At 41.0% G+C, this 19379-nt stretch overlaps 1 protein-coding gene across 6 annotated transcripts in view; it reads right to left on the bottom strand.

Moving 5' to 3' along the window:
- The window catches only part of ip6k1 (inositol hexakisphosphate kinase 1), a 120041-nt gene that overhangs the window by 16521 nt on the left and 84141 nt on the right, over nt 1–19379 (bottom strand). For all 6 annotated transcript variants that reach the window (XM_041191262.1, XM_041191263.1, XM_041191264.1 and 3 more), the window contains 2 exons: nt 15169–15373; nt 4707–4888 (listed from right to left, as the gene is read on the bottom strand). In XM_041191262.1, coding sequence (XP_041047196.1) covers nt 4707–4888; nt 15169–15373 — 387 coding nt within the window. The remainder of the gene's footprint in view (nt 1–4706; nt 4889–15168; nt 15374–19379) is intronic.

Here is a 19379-nt window from a genome sequence, read left to right on the forward strand (position 1 = left end):
CTGTGGAGAGAGAAACAGAATCACCGTTTTGAGTCCGCATGACTCTTCTTCAGAGCTAACAAGGCACCCTTGTTAAAATCCATTGTCTTATAAGCAGGTAACTGAAAAACCATTAGTAAACATTGAAGATGATGAATCCCAAACAACTCTGCCTTTGTCCAGAGCTGGCTGGTATTGACATATTGTCTATGAATCCTTTGCGTTGGCTTGGCTGAAATATTTATACGATGCAAGGCGTGTTACACTTCAGGGGGTTTGATATGTTGACCTTTGTTCATGTTTAAACTGTTCAGAAGCTTCCAGAACTACCATGTGGTCAGCTGTGGCCATTTTAACAGACCAGCAATAGTCCATTTTGAAATACAGAAAAACAATAATTTTATAAAGTAGCCAGGTTGACATATATATATATTTATTTTTCTTCCTGTCTCCTGGATGGGACACTTGGGCTAAATTGGTGAGTTTTAAGGAGAATCTTAAAGGAGAATGTGTTGGACAGACAGAAAGGTCTGGGAAAGGAATTCCAGAGTATGAGGTGGTTTAAGGAGTGGGGATGCACAAGAAGGCAGAATTGGAAGAGCAGGCAGTTGGGTGCAGGTCTAGGGGTGATGCTAGGGCTGGAGGATGTTGCAAAGTAAAGGAGGGGTTTATGCCATAAACGGAATTAAATGCAAAAATAATAATTTTTAATGTGATGAATTGGGGGACTGGGAGTCAATGTAGGTCAGAAAGCACAGGGGTGATGGGCAAATGAGACTCAGTGCAAGATAGAATACAGGCAGCAGAGTTTGGATGTGAAGTTTAAAGACAGTGTAGAATGGGTCCTGTCCAAGAGGGCATTGGAATAGTTGATTCCGAAGGTGACAGAGGCATCGATGAGGATTTCAGTAGATTTTCTAAGCTTGGGGTGGTTGTAGGCGATGTTACAGAGAGGTGGAAGTAGGTAGTCTTTGTGATGGAGACACTGTGGGATCTGGAACACAGCTCTGGATCGTATAGGTTGCTGAGACTGCATATAGTCTCATTCAGTCCAAGACAATGGGGGAAATGGGAGTGAAGGATGGACTGCTTGGCAAGGATGTGCAGCTTGTGCAAGGAGTTGATGACATTGGCTTTAGACTTCCCAATGTTTAACTGGATCTGACAGTAACAGAAAAATCCAGGGCTCTGGGACTGTGTGAGAAAGGAGCAGAGCATGCCAGGGAGCCGGGTCTGGTCAGGAAGGAGTGGAAAATCCCAGAGTTTTGAGACTGGGTCAGGAAGGAGCATAGAAAGGTGATCTTAGAGCACAGGAAGGCTCAAAGAAATAATAAAAATCTGTTGCCAGAATCACTGGGAAAAACGATTGTTCGCTGTGAGAATCTGCGGTGTCTTCTTTATATTTCAGCAATGTAGTTGGCACCTGCACTTAACATTGATGCAGCATCAATATATTTTGTTTCAATACACAACTGACTGGGAGTGAAAGTAGATTTATAAAGCAATTGAGATGAAATCCATGTTTGCATATGGGCATGTGGATTAGTGAAGAACTCTGAGTATGCCCATCTAGGAAAGGAATATGGCTGTATGAAGTAGTGGTGGTTATCTGCCTAAGGGCAGATCCTTTGCTCATTTCTCTATACCTTGCAGGCTTCTGTTTTTCGCTATGTTTGCTCCAGGAGCCGCCTATTTTCAATGTCAATGAGCGATAGGGCCAAGGGAAAGAATCTATGAAGTGGTTTCTCATTGTTTTGCTTGAAGGAAGCAGAAGTCTCCTTCCTGAAGTATCCTCCACCTGGAAGCAGCCGTTATCCCTTGAAGTTCTAGCTCTTCCGCCATCACACCGGAAATGTGCTGGTTCACCGGTGGCCATGATTTGTAACCCTGAGCATTGGACCCTTCCCTGGGCCAACTCATAAAAGGGCAAGGCCCACCGGTCCCTGTGGTCTCAAAGACCCTGCTGTCCCAGCTGTATAAAATCACTTATGTAAAACTGGTGGTTTCTGATGTCTTCAGTTAATTACATACATAAAGCAGTGCAACACAAGACAATGAAGCACAACATGGAGATAATCAATTAGAGTCACTGCTAAATAACTATGTAATCAGTCAAATATCATTAAAAGTAAGGTGGTTGTTAACATAAACATTTTGATGTTAAGGTGATTGGCTTCCAAAAATAAAGGAAAAATTGTCCATGGCAAAAACTAGTTTTAAAACCGAAAATGCTAGAAATACCCAGTCAGTCACCATCTGTGAAAATACAGTATATGACACTTCAGGAGTGAAACACATCAGAGTACACACATGAAATGTTAACCCTGTTACTTCTTAGACATTTGGTTGTATTTTCAGCATTTTCTGTCCTTAAGGGCACTGATGTCTGGGAAGTTTATAGATACAGATGTGAGCAAGCAAACCCCACTTTACCTTTGACCTAGTGCACAGTATGTCAAAATGCTGGAAAGATTTTACTAAACACTTTTGTGATACCAACTGCTGCATTCAGCACCTGAAAATAGCACAGGAATCCTTTGATTTTGACCATCAAAGTAGTCTAAATGGGGACAGAAAGACTAAAGGACATACTGATCCACTATTAATGATCAGAGGTCATCTAATTAAGAGATCAACCAATGTACTAAGTTTCCATAGTGTGCATGTAGAGTCCCTTTGAGGGCATAGAAGGCAGAATTGTTAAATTTACCAGTAGTACAGGATGCAGGATAGCAAAATGTACTGCAGAGTTAAGAAAATTATCAAAAGGTAACTAGTGCCAATAATTATACGATAAAAGTTAGCGGCATTGTCATCTGTGTCATGGTCGTAGAAGCAACCTAACAGAAAAACAGCTCAAGCAAAGTGTTCAAAGAAACCATATTCAAATACCACCCTTGCACTACACAATCCCACCTCAACACGTGCACGCATACACCCTAATGCTCCTTCATGTTGTGGAGCTGCATTCACTATTTGTAAGGTGCTGAGGCTGTTGGGTCTTGTTTTTCTCATCTTGCCAAGAAAACATTCCTCTAGACCAGTTGAGAGACAACGGCTCACAGTCAGCAGTCTGTGCTTCGGTCCCAACCTGTGACAGACACACTAGTTGAGAGACTATATTCAACAGCAGCATATACACTTCACACTCCATTCAGTGTAATGCTTCTCTGGGTATATTTTAAGCTATGCCATTCAGGAACAAAATCAGGGAGCACCTTTTCCCACTAGGATTAGAAATCTACAAGTTTCTACTCCAAAAGGCTGTGGATGCTGGGTCAGTTTACATTTTCAAATCTGAGATTGATAGTCGTTAAGTAAGGGTATAAAAGGATATGGAACAAAAGCAGGTAAATGCAGTTGAGGTACAGGTTGACCTGTTCTAATTAAATGCAGGAACCGGCATGAGAGACGGAAAGACCTACTCTCGTCCCTATTTTCAGATAGATATAATGCAATACAATCAAAGCTGATATACAATGGAGTTAACCTGACTACAAAACACAGCAGTAAACTGTACATGTGTAAACTGATAACATCAGTTCTAAGGTTTATACACCGATGGAAGGGGGAAAAGGAGAAGTGCTACATTAGATATTTAACATCTCTCCCTAAGGGCAAGGTTCATCATGCCTCTGGCATTTCTCTCAGGTAAACATTTGGAAAACCAAAGCCATCATATTCAGCCCTTGGCAAAAACTCCATTCGCCTCTTCGGTTACTGTCTCTGGCTGCACCAGAACATTCACAATTTCAGTTGAATTTCCGACCCTTTAGTTTCTCTTGTTTCCACCACTATAGAAATATATCCAAGTTACAACACAGAAACAGAATATTCGACCCAGCCAGCCCATGTCAGAATTTACACTGCAAGTAGGCAATCAGTTTTAAAGTATTTTCCCACCCTGTTCCCATATCCCTTCAACTCCTTTCTTTTATCCAGCTTTACAATTTAATCTTGAATGTTGACATAGCTTCTATCTCAGTAGAAATACATACAAGATATGTCTCTGCAACATCACCTATTACCATCCTCTTAGCTCATCTGCCACTTAAACACTGATTCCATGTCTCTGTCATCTCCAGACTTGACTATTCCAAAGCTCTCCTGGCCAGCCTCCCATCTGCAAACTTAAGCTCATCTAAAACTCTGCTGTCTATATCCTATCCTGCACCCAGTCCTGTTCATCTATCACCCCTGATATTGCTAATCTACACTGGTTCTGTCAAATTTAAAACTCTCATCCCTTCATTGCCTCATCCCTGCCTATTGTAGGGTGTAATTTTCTCCAGGCTCTGACTTTGACTTTAGCCTCTTGTGGATCTTCCCCTTGCCTTTGCCCCATCATTAATGGCCAAGCCATCTGCTTCCTTCACCTCACTCTCTGGAATTCCCTCCATGCACCCTCTCTCTCCTGCTCCTCTTCAAAGTCCATCACTTTGACCAAGCTTTTTAGTCACCATTCCTAATCTCTCCTACAACTCTGTCCAACTTGGGAGTCTTTCCACATGAGAAGGCCTGATATAAATACAAGCTTTTATTGGCATGGAGTACTGGTGGAATAACACCAACTCATGTTGAGATGCAGAGGTACTGTATGTTTCTGTTCAGACTTAGTGAGTTGATACAGTTACATTGGGCTGTACTAAATAAATAGGAGAGGATGGTAAGCAGGGCTGTCACTATGCTGACCACAGTACTTTAGAGCGGGGCTGAGTAAAGGATACTGTAGAGTTTCCGGTCCTTTGATTCTGAACGCATGCGACTCAGCTGCTGTTTATGGCAACGTAGACTCCAAGGGTTGAAGCTGATCTTCTCTGAAATCAGTGCACTGTTGCTATCCAGCATTTGGAAGGGAATGTCCGATGGAACCTGCAGCTCCACCCTTGGACTCTTCATCTCCTGAGTGCTGTGGGAAAGTCAGAGAGGAAATAAACAGGATGAAGAGGGGAACAAGACAGTAATTTTATACAGCAGTCACACACATTCACTGACGGCAGGGGCTGGCGATCCTCCTGAGCACGTTGACCTGAATGTAGTTACAATCCAATCTAATACTTCAATAGCTAGGCAACAGCATGTTCTTGTATTAAATTGCATTTACTTCTTTAGTCCCAGCCAAATGGGAGTGCTATATTTTACTCGTAACCTTCTTTTCCTGTTTATTGGAATAATGAGAATTTTGAGAAATGCGTATTTATTATAAGGATTTTTAAAAAACTTCTTTTTACATGCAAAACTGGCAACATACAAAATCTAGAACAGGAAAAGACATCTGAGCTAGAAAGCACGCAGCTTACAACAGCAGCAGTGAGTGTTGGTGAATGAGAGCTACTGTTGAAAACCAAGCTTGTAGAAAATGAAAATAGGCAGCCCCCAGGTTCTGTGCTGCATCCACTTCATACAATCCTCATTAACAGTAATGGTTTGTTGCTTGTTAAGCTGATTGTCACTGGCAGCAGGAATGAGCTGATTTAAACTCACTGCAACAAGCTCTTCTACTATACAGTCCCGCTTGGCCTAAATAGCCAAGTGGTTATGGTACTGGGCTTGTAACCCCAAGATCCAGAGTTCAAATCTCACAATGGCAAACTATGAAACAATGTAACTTCATCTGAATAGGAACAGATGGAAACGTGTTTGCTCGAAAGAGTTACTATACAGTCCCCAGGTCTGTGTCTCACACACATTGCGCAATCTGGTACCAACACAATAACAAGTACTCTGTGGCATGGGTAACTGGCATATTTTCTGCTCAGGGTTTCAATTGCCTTCACAGTACATGAGCAATTGATATCACATGTCACTGTGTGACACCAGTCACTCCAACCCTGTAGCAAAGCAAACACATGCAATATCAGAAACACACACGGCTAACAGAAATCAGAATCACCCACACATTACAGTGTCAATTAAGCGAAGCAGTCAGAATTACGTTCTATAAAATGAACATTTCACCCGTTCCCCGAGTAGCTATTGAGAGCAATTCAGAGCAAAGTGGATTGTTGCACCAGCAGAAGACCTGACTTTCTCAATGGCATCTGTGAGCTCACTCCTAGGAATAAGGAGGCTACTCCTATCAAATTCAAATTCTCAATCACACTGTCAGTTTCTTTCAAACAGCTGTCTTGCTCTGTATTCAGCATTAAGCAATCTACAGAGCACAGACATTCCTCCACAAGAGGGCTCCAGACATTCCCAGTGAACCACAGCCAAGAGTTTCTAACACTTTTCTAAAATGCACTGAACAAGTGGCTCAATGAGAGCTTCTCTGAATCAGACAATTCAATCTGCTACGCTCCACTCAATGTCCACATAGGCGCGTCTATATTGCACTGAAAACAGATTGACTCAGCTGTCATTCTTGGCACGCACCAGCAGTCTTACCTCTAGGTTTTAACCAGCTGTGTAGGAGCTGCTATTGGGGGAGCCGGCAGAAGTCACATAGGTCTCATACATGATAGAATATGTAGAGCAATTACATAAACCAATATGACACTGCAAAAGTCTCCTATTAAATCATTCTCACTGTTGCCATCTCCAGTACAATGGCAGGCAAGTACTCCACCAACATGGCCTTCCAGTGATATAGTGACAACTTGTATCCACCAACAATATAACTGAAGAGAGAGGCCTGCACCTAACGGTGCTGAACTTCCCAGTGGGAGAGTGATGGACCTGTACCCACCAGTATTGTACCACCCAGTATTTCAGTGATAGATTTGTATCCATCAGAGCTGTATCCTAATGTTACAGTGACAGGTCTGTATGCACAAGTATTGTATCCTAAGATATCCACCAGTACTCTACACCAGTGCATAGTGAGAGGCGTATACCCACTAATACCCTAGTGTTATACAGTGACTGACTTGTTCCCACCATTACCATATCCCAATGTGACAGACCTGTACCCACCAGCACTCTACCCCAGTGTTATGCAATGATAGACCTGTATGCACCAGTAGTGTATTTCAGTGACAGACCTACATCCACCAGTACTGTATTGCAGTGTTAAACAGTGACAGACTTGTACTCACCAATCCTGGACCTCCAAGTGTTATACAGTTTTAGGCCTGTCTGATATCACAAGGATTTATTGATAGTTTGCTCGTGGCTAGTCATCAGGTTTTATAAATTAGTAAGTTAAAAATGCTGGATGATATCGATGGTAATTTCAGGGAGAGAGAGAAACTGAATGTGAGACATCAAACTCTATCCAAATGGTTGTGGGAGTTTGTGCAGTTGTAACAACGCCTGTAGAAAGCCTATGCCATGGATGGAAAGAGAGAGAGCTGGAAAAGCATCGATAATTAGCAAAGACCATGTGAGGGTGAAGGAAAAGTAGAAATAGAATTGCAGTCAATAAGATTTTCAGAGTCATAGAGGGAGGAGGAAGCAGCACCAACATCATTAGCTACGTAATGAAGGAAGAGATCAGGCTATCGATCCAAGTAGGATTGAAACAGTGAGTGTTCCACAAATACTATGAAAATATAAATCAGCCAGCTTCTGTGAGGTGAACAGAGAGATTCAGTTGAAGCATCCATACTGAAACACTGACCAGTCTGTTCTCTCCAAATGTTCACTGACCTGTTTCCAGGGTTTTACTTGTGCTTTCTCCACTTTCATCCCCCCCCCCGCCCCCCCAACAAACTGTGATTTTTAGGGTATACCATCCGCTTCTTGTATTGATCTAGGCCCAAACCCTTCCTTTCCATCTTCCACTTCAGTACCATTTGTTCTCAAAATTGTTATCTTTTGAAAGTATTTTCCCTGATTTATCAAGACGATCGCTAATTTTCCTGAGCACTTTTCTATATCTGTCCCATGCTGGTTAACCATATTAACTATTCTTCTGCAATAGCAGTTAACAAACTTGACTCTTCACTGTGACCCCTGTTCTCTCCACTCTCCATCATTTGTTACCTTATAGTTAAGCTCAGTTGGCACTTGTCTCAAAGTGCCTACACCTAAAATGTTAACCAATTTTATCTTTTCAAATGTTGCACATTTCTAAAACTTTTCCCTTTTATTTCAGATTTACAGCACTGATTCACAATTGTACAGTAGTCTGTTTCTTAAGGTTCAAGTGGCCACAGTATGACAATTGCAAACACCCGCTAAACCCTCCCACAAAATTGTTATGAAGTAAACTATACACCAGGGCTGTGCAGAAATCTTGGTCCAACATTCAATTCTGGTCTCTGTTCTGTGTGTATCAGAAACATTCCATATGTCATTTTACTTAAATAAATGCTGACTATCCAGTTATTAACAGTACATTAATCAGAAATATCCTTTCAGTCTATAGCACAGGAACAATACTGCAGAAGCTTAAGCATATAATTCAGCTTGTCACCTCAGTGCAGTACTGAGTGTGCTTCACTGTTAGGGGTGCTACCTTCCAGGTGACATATTAGACTGAGTCCCCATCTGTCTCTTTTGATGGATGCAATAGATTATATAACACTAATCAAAGAGCAGGTAAGTGGTCTCACAAAATTATCATTTTTTCATAATCTTATTGCATGCTTATGGGTGTGAGTGTGAATGGTTCTGTGTGATTCATTTAATTGAATTAGAGGCAGATAGACTGCAAGCTTGAAATTATCAGAAGAGTCAGGCGTAAAAAGAGCATTTGAAATGTTAATGAGTGAGCTAGAGTATTAGAGTCAGTAGATAAAGTGTGAATGAAATTTGCTTTTTAAGATAAGTGGGGAGTTGTTTGATTTTCAAAAGGATGGTAAGATGTTTAGAATTAACAAGATAAATAGGGCAAGGTTAATATATTTATTTTTCCCGAAAGGAAAAAGAGCCATATTATCGACATGAAAGATTTTTATATTATCGGAGAAGTAAATTTCCAAAGACATGAACAATGGGATTTTACACTTTAAAGAGAGGGAAACATATTTAAGAAGGATGGAAGGCTATGTGGGTGTGGCTGTGTAAAATCTTGAAAGGGATATCATGTGACTAAGACTTGGAATAAGCCCTAGCCGCTCCAAAGAAGTGCTGTTCCAGTAACTAAAGTGGTGTTAAAAGCCTTTGGAACTTCACTGTCAAGTGGAAGCTGTGGATTGCTTATTTAAATTTAAAATCTATTTTGGACTGTTACCTTAAAGGGGGTGTGTAGTTGGGAGTCAGGTTAATTAGGAATTTTGGGATTTGTTATAATACCAAGTAACTGTAATCTTATGTGTTTGAATTATTTTAAGAAATGCTTTAATTTAATTTTTTAAATCTCAGAAGGTATTAGTAGACTTATTACTTCTGAATTCAGCGCATAAATCTTCTCGTAATAAATACAAATTGAAAACCATTTTGATAGTGTGGCCAAGTTTCCCTTGTGAATTTTGTCCACTGGCACACATCACCTGAAACATCATAACTGGTAATCCCCGTGTACTGGCCAATATTTATCCCTCAACCAGACAATTTTGTTTTAGTGTTGCTGGCTACTATTGCTTTGCTGTTTTTGGGATCTTGCTGTGTGCAAATTGACCGCCATTTTTCCTACAATAGTAACTACGCTTCAGTAAAGTAAAAGCAAAATACTGTAAATGCTGGAAATCTGAAACTAAAATAAAAACAGCTGGAAAAATTCAGCAGGTTTGACAGCATCTGCAGAGAGGAATACAGTTAACGTTTGAGTCCATATGACTCTTCATCAGAATGGAGGAAAAATAGAAATGAGGTGAAATATAAGCTGGTTGAGGGGGTGGGACAGGTAGAACTGGATAGAGGGCCAGTGATAGGTGGAGGCAAAGAAGAGATTGCCAAAGATGTCATAAACAAAAGGACAAAGGGGTGTTGACGGTGGTGATATTAGCTAAGAAATGTGCTAATGGTGACATTAAGGATGGAAAGCAGGACGAGCAAGGTACAGATAGCCCTAGTGGGAGTGGGTTGGGGGGAAGGGATTGAAATAGGCTAAAAGGTGGAGATGAAACAATGGATGGGAATACATTTAAAAATAATGGAAACAGGTGGGAAAAGAAAAATATATTTAAAAAATATAAATAATTAGAAAAAGGGGGGATTGGAAAGGGGGTGTGGATGGAGGAGAGAGTTCATGATCTGACGTTGTTGAATTCAATATTAAGTCCAGCAGGCTGTAAAGTGCCTAGTTGGAAGATGAGGTGCTGTTCCTCCAGTTTGCGTTGAGCTTCACTGGAACATTATAGTAGACCAAGGATGGACATGTGGGTATGAGAGGAGGGTGGTGAGTTGAAATGGCAAGCAACAGGGAGGTCTGGGTCATGCTTGCGGACAGACTGAAGGTGTTTTACTTCAGTAAAGTACTTGATTTGGCTTTGAGATGTCCTGAGGTCATGAAAGGCACTATTGTACTGCAAGTCCTTTCCTCATCCTATTCCAATTGGGTCTCTTCCCACAATTTCAAAACATGTCAACAGCAACCAGGTAGTTTTTAGATCTTGTCACCTATCTATCCAGAATCTGAAACATTCTGGGCTAGCAGATCAACATTTATCCTTCCACTACTATTGGCTGCACTAAAAATTATGTAGGCTTTCGAAGACAGTAAGTAAATAGCACACTGATGCCTTATCACTGACTCTACAGCAAATGGTTAAATGTATTCAATAAATTTCCCTCACAGAAGATACTCACAGTACAACATTTGGCTTACCACACAAACTATGGAAACAACAGTGCTGAATCTTTGAAATTCATTCCAGTAACATTTGGATTGAGTTTGCAAAGACACATTACATAATGATCATTTACGGGCTCATTTTTCACCACCTCAACATGAAACTGAAGATCCTAGGACTTCTATCTAAATACATAACTAACTTTCTTTGATGCAGGCTTTGTTGAAAAATAAATGGATTCTTTCTCAATGGTCAGGCAGAGTATTGATCATCTCTACCTTTCAAGCAGCTAAAGTGCGAGCAGTCTTGCTGGTTCCCTATTGAGTTTCTAGAAATCATTCGCAATATCTGATGTAAGTCAGCAGATTTACATACATTAATATTTCAAAGAAAGAATAGCAAACTTGAATGGATTATATTTGCTAAAACAATGACTGCCTTCCTATGAAATAAAGAACTATCTCTAGCCAGTATAAAAATAAAACACTGCAGCTGTTGGAAATCTGAAATAAAAACAGAAATTGCTGGAACCACACAGCAGGCCTGGCAGCATCTGTGGAGAGAGAAACAGAGTTAATGTTTCAGGTCTGTGACCTTTAATCTCCAGTCTGGTGTATGTTTTCTCTCCCCAATAGCAAAATAAGCACGAGCCCTCCATGTTTCACAAGGTAAATGAAATCAATTTTAAAACGTTCTGTCCTGTTTATTCTAAGATGGTGAGAAACACTCATTCAGCACTTCATGCTCATGCCGGCTCTCTATAAGAGCAACCCAGTCAGCATCACTCCCTCATCCTATCCCAATTGCCCTGCAACTTTCTTCTCTTCAGATAATTATCCAATTCCCTTTTGAAATCCATGTTTGAATCTGCCTCCACAACAGTAATGGGCAGTGCATTCCAGATCCCAACCACATACTGTGCAAACAAATTTTTCTCCATGTCAACTTTGGTTCTTTTGCTATTCACTTTAAATATGATATAGAAACGTTCTTGTTCGAGGCATGATGGAGCTGACTTCAACAGAACACCCTTTTTACAAAGTAATGACATCAAGGGCATAACACATAGACAAAAATCACTTGAGTTGGTAAACATTGTGTGAAACAGAGAATGAATCTGCTCAGTTTAGTACTAAGCCATAAAGACCAAGGGCAGATGGTGGCATACTGGTAATGTCACTGAACTAGTAATCCAGCAGCCCAAGCTAATGATCTGGGGACACGACTGCAAATCCCACCACAGCAGCTGGTGAAATTTAAATTCATTAAATTAATCCAAAAAAAATCTTGAATAAAAGCTGGCCTCAGTGATAGTGAGCATCATTGATTGCTCATAAAAACCCATCTGGTTCACTAATGCCTTTTAGGGAAGGAAATCTGTCGTCCTTACCTGTTCTGGCCTACATGTGACTCCAGACCCACAGCAACGTGGTTGACTCTTAAATGCCCTCAACAGGCAATTAAGGATAGATGCAATTGCCAGTGACGTTCACATCCCATGAAAGAATAAATTCTAAAAACCAACGCAGCCGTGGATTTAATTCCTAGTCTGTGCCAAGTTCCCGATCCCAGCCCAGATAGCAACTTGGGTGCTACAGTTTGCGTTAGCTCCTGAGATGGTGAAAGGAAAAATCAGCTAGGACCCCTGCCTCTGACTGCTTCCCAATGACCCCAGCTGGAAAGTGAGTGTGCACAAGCGCGTGGGCAAGATTGGACTCATCTGCAGTGTGGCACATGGTCAAATAGCGTAACAACACTCAATCTCCATACATGAAGAATGGTCATTTCCATCAGGCACAGGAGGAGAACTGATACCTTTGGAATTTGTTTTTTTTAGGAGAGAAGATGAAACTGGAGGGAGATTTTAAAAGTTACATTTATGACAATTATTCTGTACAGATGAAATTCACAAACTAAAGCATGAATGCAGTTCGCTCACTGAAATGTGTTTCGTTTACTGTTAAAAATGAGTTGCCTCTCAGTGAATCCCTCTCCAGATTACAGAGGGTGCCAGTAATTACATGCATGTTGCATGGACAGGTTGAGAGAGAACTACTGAAATCCCTGTTGCCTTCTTAACTGTTAAGCTTTTGAGAGGAAGGTGTGTGTGTGTTTTTAACCCCTGAGTATCTGGACAATTTGAATAACCAGCAGGAAGCTTTTCATGGGTTTAAATAAAGAGGATTGTTTATGTCCATGCTCACTCTGAAATCTAATGCTACAACACCCTCACACAGTCACACACACAAACACACTCGAGGAAAATACAGTTAAGAGAATAGTGCACTTTTACAGGTTATAAGCAAAAGAATAGTTCATAATTCACATGATTGGCACATTCTGGAAAAAACACACTGCAGGCATGATGAAGATGAGGGTTCACTCCTTAAGTGTAGATTAGGTAAGTTCAGCTGCTGGAATTTGTGTTGAAGTGGTTTTCAGAATTCTCTCGAAGAGATGGACTTCCTGCAGGTAACAAAGTTAGTTGTTTGTGGTCTTGTCATCAGGAGGTCAGTTTGCTGTATTAGTGGACCCAAAAAGGAAACAGGCTTGGAGACTTTATGATCTTACAGTCTCTGGTTCTTAAGGCATAGATGTTACTGCCCTTTCTGCTGCTCTTGTGTGTCTGCAGACAGCACTTAAAGAGTAAAAGGGAGGTTAACATGGCTGCCCTATCATGTGGCATCTCAGTTCCCTTTTCCAAACGTGTGGTTGGTCTCAGATTGATTGTCTGAAGACACTCATCCTGAGAGGGGTTAAGGCAATCACCAGTTTTGTTGGCCTCGGGATATGGGTAGTTGATACCTCTTAATTTGGAATGTATTCTTTTGTTCCTGCGAAACAGGGTGACAGTTTTTGATTTCACAGATCAGGTCAGAAGCCCTTCAGTGGCCATCTCTTACAGCACATATTGTCCATTTTAAAAATAAAGTCAGTTCCAAAAGATTTCATTCTGAGTAAAGTTCATATTTAAAAAGTTATGAATTTGACAAGCCTTTACTGGGCATGGCACCTTTGTTTAATAATATGTAACACTTTCCCACAGTGTACTTCTGAAGATTTCTTTCAAAATGTACAATGGTATATGCATGGCACCTTAATACAAAGGTGTTAAGTGAGAGTATTTTGAAAGAACAAATTAATTATATGTTTGTCTGTCACTGGTAAATTTATTGATCAAAGGGCATAAAGTACCAGGCCTATCTTGGATAACCCAAAAGATCAACATCACAACAGGCTCTGATGTATTTATTCAGATCTGTGGTAAACGTTTTCCACAGGTTTATGTCGTCATTAGCATGGTCTGTAGCAATACATTTGCATTAAGGAATGACGGGGGTGGGGGGACATAGCACTTCTAGCTCCTGAAGGCTAGGTAACAAAGGATCATCAGTTTGAAACCTGATTGGGACGTTTTATTATGCTAAAAATGCTAAATAAATATAAATTGTCGTTATTTATTATAATGCCCACCCATAATCTCAGATTAAGTATTCTGCTAATCTATTAATGGAGTAGTAATTCATGGTATGCACTATGGTCCCCATGGGCAGTGAACTCAAACTGTACATGTCTACGAAGTGGCTGTATTACTAGCTTTGCTAGTCCTTCACTCTTGCTCCTAGGGAGTGCCTTACTCTCTCCTCGGCCATCCACTCTAATATTTTAAAAACAAAAAACTGCGGATGCTGGAAATCCAAAACAAAAACAGAATTACCTGGAGAAACTCAGCAGGTCTGGCAGGTCTGCTGGTGGAAAAGAAAAGAGTTGACGTTTCGAGTCCTCATGACCCTTCAACAGTATTTCCAGCATTTTTTGTGTTTTATTTAAGTATAGTCAATAGGTTGTTTTGTTTGCAGGCATTCTTGAATTTCAAACACACATCTCCAGCCTGTAATTTGGTGTCACTTGTGATGGACTGAATAACTGCTTTATCAGAACAACATGGGCCAACTGCAAAGAGAAAACTGCTCACCCTAGATCAATTCTGATTAACTCTTTATGCTAGAATGCTCATAGGCCAATACCTCACTCACTAATTGTTAACAGGTATGCATCATAAAATCCAATGATATTCAATATGGCCCAGATGCAGCTGTAGTCCTTGGCACACTGTAGCTCCATGAGCCTAACTGTGGGTTCCTTGGATTCAGTGATCTCCTTTTCTTGCAGTCCAACAGAAGGCAAAAATATGTTATCATCCACTGAGCAAATAAAAGGGTCCTATTAAATAGAACTATTGCTCCTATAGCAGTCTCCCCATAACATTTGCACACTGAGATGCAACTGAGATCAGGAGCTCACTGCATGGGAAAAACACAGGTATAGTACCCCTCCCCCCACCTCACCTGGCCCACCTTCAGCCCCTGTGATAACTATACAGAGTTATGTGACTGAAGTCAGGAGCTGACTGTATAAGAAATTGCAGGATTCATCTGGCTCCCTAAATTACAGCATCCCTGAAAGTTTCTATCAAACAAGCCATTGTTAGAATGGTACCCCTGATGAAGTTATGAACACTATCCACAATGAAGCACATGCACCCACACACTGAAACCACTCTGCCTACCTCTCTGCATTGTCAGAATCTTCCTTCTGGATCAGGTTCTCACTACCACTAGTTGACCGGTAAAGGCTTCTCCGTGAATGTTTCCTGCGAGGTTGTTCCCTTTCTTGAACTTCATCTTGGTCTAAATTTTCACTTTCCACATATGGGTACGCAACCAGGTTAATGTAACCATCACGACCTCCTTCGAAACATACCAACACAACACCTGGATAGAAATAACACAGCATTTAAACAAGCTAAACTCAGTTGTACAAATTATCCCATTCACATTTTATGACACAATTTTGTATTTGGGAATTGTCCAAATGTTAATGATTCTTGCCTACTCACAATATCCCCTCTTATAATGTAACTCTTTCGAGTACAAACCCGTTTCCATCTGTTTCAGATGAAATTGCATTGTTTCATAGTTTGCTATTGTGAGATTTGAACTCTTTATCTTGGGGTTATAAACCCTGTACCATAACCACTTGGCTATTTAGGCCAAGCCTAAGAAGATGTAACTCTTTCGAGTACAAGCCATTTCAATCTGTTTCAGATGAAGTTACATTGTTTCATAGTTTGCCATTGTGAGATTTGAGCTCTTGATCTTGGGGTTACAAACCCAGTACCATAACCAATTGGCTATTTAGGCCAAGCTCCTCTTATAATGTAACTCTTTCGAGTAAATGTAACTTTTTCGAGTACAAACCCGATTCCATCTGTTTCAGATGAAGTTACATAGTTTCATAGTTTGCCATTGTGAGATTTGAACGCTTGAACTTACAAACCCAGTACCATAACCACTTGGCTATTTAGGCCAAGCTCCTCTTATAATGTAACACTTTCGAGTACAAACACGTTTCCATCTGTTTCAGATGAAGTTACATTGTTTCATAGTTTGCCACTGTGAGATTTGAGCTCTTGATCTTGGGGTTACAAACCCAGTACCATAACCACTTGGCTATTTAGGCCAAGCTCCTCTTATAATGTAACTCTTTCGAGTACAAACACGTTTCCATCTGTTCCTATTCAGATGAAGTTACATTGTTTCATAGTTTGCCATTGTGAGATTTGAAACAAAAACAGAATTACCTGGAAAAACTCAGCAGGTCTGGCAGCATCGGCGGAGAAGAAAAAAACTCTTGATCTTGGGGTTACAAACCCAGTACCATAACCAATTGGCTATTTAGGCCAAGCTCCTCTTATAATGTAACTCTTTCGAGTAAAGGATATTGGTGTAACTCTTTCGAGTACAAACATGTTTCCATCTGTTCCTATTCAGATGAAGTTACATTGTTTCATAGTTTGCCATTGTGAGATTTGAACTTTTGATCTTGGGGTTACAAACCCAGTACCATAACCACTTGGCTATTTAGGCCAAGCTCCGAAATTATGTAACCCTTGTAACTCTTTCGAGTACAAACACGTTTCCATCTGTTTTTTCAGATGAAGTTACATTGTTTCATAGTTTGCCATGGTGAGATTTGAACTCTTGATCTTGGGGTTACAAACCCAGTACCATAACCACTTGGCTATTTAGGCCAAGCCCGTGATAACCACTACACTATGGAAACTCCTGTAATAATGACACCACCAGTGCTGTAACTCTTTTGAGTACAAACACGTTTCCATCTGTTTCAGATGAAGTTACATTGTTTCATAGTTTGCCATTGTGAGATTTGAACTCTTGATCTTGGGGTTACAAACCCAGTACCATAACCACTTGGCTATTTAGGCCAAGCTCCTCTTATAATGTAACTCTTTTGAGTACAAACCTGTTTCCATCTGTTTCAGATGAAGTTACATTGTTTCATAGTTTGCCACTGTGAGATTTGAACTCTTGATCTTGGGGTTACAAACCCAGTACCATAACCACTTGGCTATTTATGCCATTGTGAGATTTGAACTCTTGATAATCTTTTAAATGAAAACCAAATCAACAAAATTGGGAAAAATCAGGCACAGCCCCTAATTCAGGTCAGCTGTAAAACCAAGAACAAAGTTTTAAAGGAAACTTACAAACTTTAAATCAAAATGTGATTAAAGGGGTCAACAAAACACCCCAGTCCCCGCGGTGCCCACCGAGCACGGAAGGCCTCGAGAGTGCCAGCAGACACCGCGTGCTCCTTCTCCAGGGACATCCGGCAGCGAACGTAGCCGCGGAAGAGGGACAAACAATCAGGCGGGAAAACCCAGTACCATAACCACTTGGCTATTTAGGCCAAGCCCGTGATAACCACTACACTATGGAAACTCCTGTAATAATGACACCACCAGTGCTGTAACTCTTTTGAGTACAAACACGTTTCCATCTGTTTCAGATGAAGTTACATTGTTTCATAGTTTGCCATTGTGAGATTTGAACTCTTGATCTTGGGGTTACAAACCCAGTACCATAACCACTTGGCTATTTAGGCCAAGCTCCTCTTATAATGTAACTCTTTCGAGTACAAACCCGTTTCCATCTGTTTCAGATGAAGTTACATTGTTTCATAGTTTGCCATTGTGAGATTTGAACTCTTGATCTTGGGTTTACAAACCCAGTACCATAACCACTTGGCTATTTAGGCCAAGCTCCTCTTATAATGTAACTCTTTCGAGTACAAACCCGTTTCCATCTGTTTCAGATGAAGTTACATTGTTTCATAGTTTGCCATTGTGAGATTTGAACTCTTGATCTTACAAACCCAGTACCATAACCACTTGGCTATTTAGGCCAAGCTCCTCTTATAATGTAGCAGCACCAATTTGAAGGTAATCTTTCCATTGGCAAATGGAATTCAACTGCTGCAGTAACAAAGGCAGCACTGGACTTCACTTTCTCAATCTAATTTCCTTGGGAAGCTAAATGAAAATAACTGCATATCTACATTTAAAACATAAGATGACAACCTGATTTAATTAAAAAAAGCACAAAATACTTATGCTGGAAATCCAAAGGAAAATAAAACATGCTGGAAACGCTCAGGTCGAGAAGCATCCGTGGAGAGAGAAAGCAGCAGTGCGGATTTCCACTGTATGCACTTCATCTCCTGAGGCCTCCCAGTGAGCAAAGCACATTCACAAGCTACCATGTCTCAACATCCACAAAAAGCGCTATTCACCTGGCTCTCTAAATTACAGCATCCTTGAAAGTTTCTATCAAACAAGCCATTGTTAGATTAAAAGAGCTATGTAATATACATAGGAACTTTAACCTCAGATCACACGTCTCATCGGATAGCAACTGCCCGCTTCAAACTGGGAAGCCCCTAGTCAGTTAGGTGCTCTCCCGCCAGGGCCTGCTTGTTCCAATGGGTGCTTGGAGCTTAGAGAGTTCTCTCTCAGCAGATGGGTTGCTAATCTCTGCCCAGGCAAGACAAACTCAACAAAGAAGACACCAGTCCTTCACATCACAAGATGAAAGGTGAGGATTGTGTGCCCTTACCAACAACCTTCTGCTGGTTGATGATGCACATGAGACAGCTGTGATTGACAAAAACTTCCAAGGCTCAATGTGAGCATTGCTGCGCCCCAAGAAACTAGTCTGACTCAAAGTGAATTCCTTAAAGAGAAACATTACATGTTCTTCAGGCAGGGGAAACCCAAGAGGCAGCATGTGACCATGGAGTGGGTTTCGCAGTAAAAGAAGACTCTACTTACAGTGATGGAAGCACCCACTGAAGGCTCAGAAAGATTTCTAACACTTCACTTGTCAACCTGCACAGGCCCAGTTAACCTCATGTGCATCTATACCCCCACACTCACCTCCGTTAGGATGTCAAGGATCAGTTCTACGTGGCACTTGATGCTGCCATCAGCAGAAATCCCTGCACTGAGGGACTGTACCTTCTAGGGGACTTCAACATAAGGGTGGGTACCGATTACACAGCTTGGCCAACATGCACAAGGCAATTGGCAAGATGAACAAAAATGGACAGAGGTTGTGGAGCTATGCTTCCACCATGGACCCTCTGTGACAAGCAGATATTTCCAAACCAAGCTGTGCAACAAGGTGTCCTGGAGATATGTGAGATCAGACCACTGACACCAGCTAGATCTCATCATCACCAGATGTACCACCCTCAACAACATCCTCATCACTCGTAGCTATCAGAGCACAGACTGTGACACTGACCACTCCCTGGTATGTAGCAAGGTTGTTGTTTGCTGATGACGCTGTACTGGCTTCTCAGACTGAAGTTCACTTGCAACAGCTTGTAGATCAGTTCTCCCAGGTCTGCAGAGTG

The sequence above is a fragment of the Carcharodon carcharias genome, chromosome 7 (genome assembly GCF_017639515.1).
Source record: "Carcharodon carcharias isolate sCarCar2 chromosome 7, sCarCar2.pri, whole genome shotgun sequence".
Lineage (NCBI taxonomy): Eukaryota > Metazoa > Chordata > Chondrichthyes > Lamniformes > Lamnidae > Carcharodon > Carcharodon carcharias.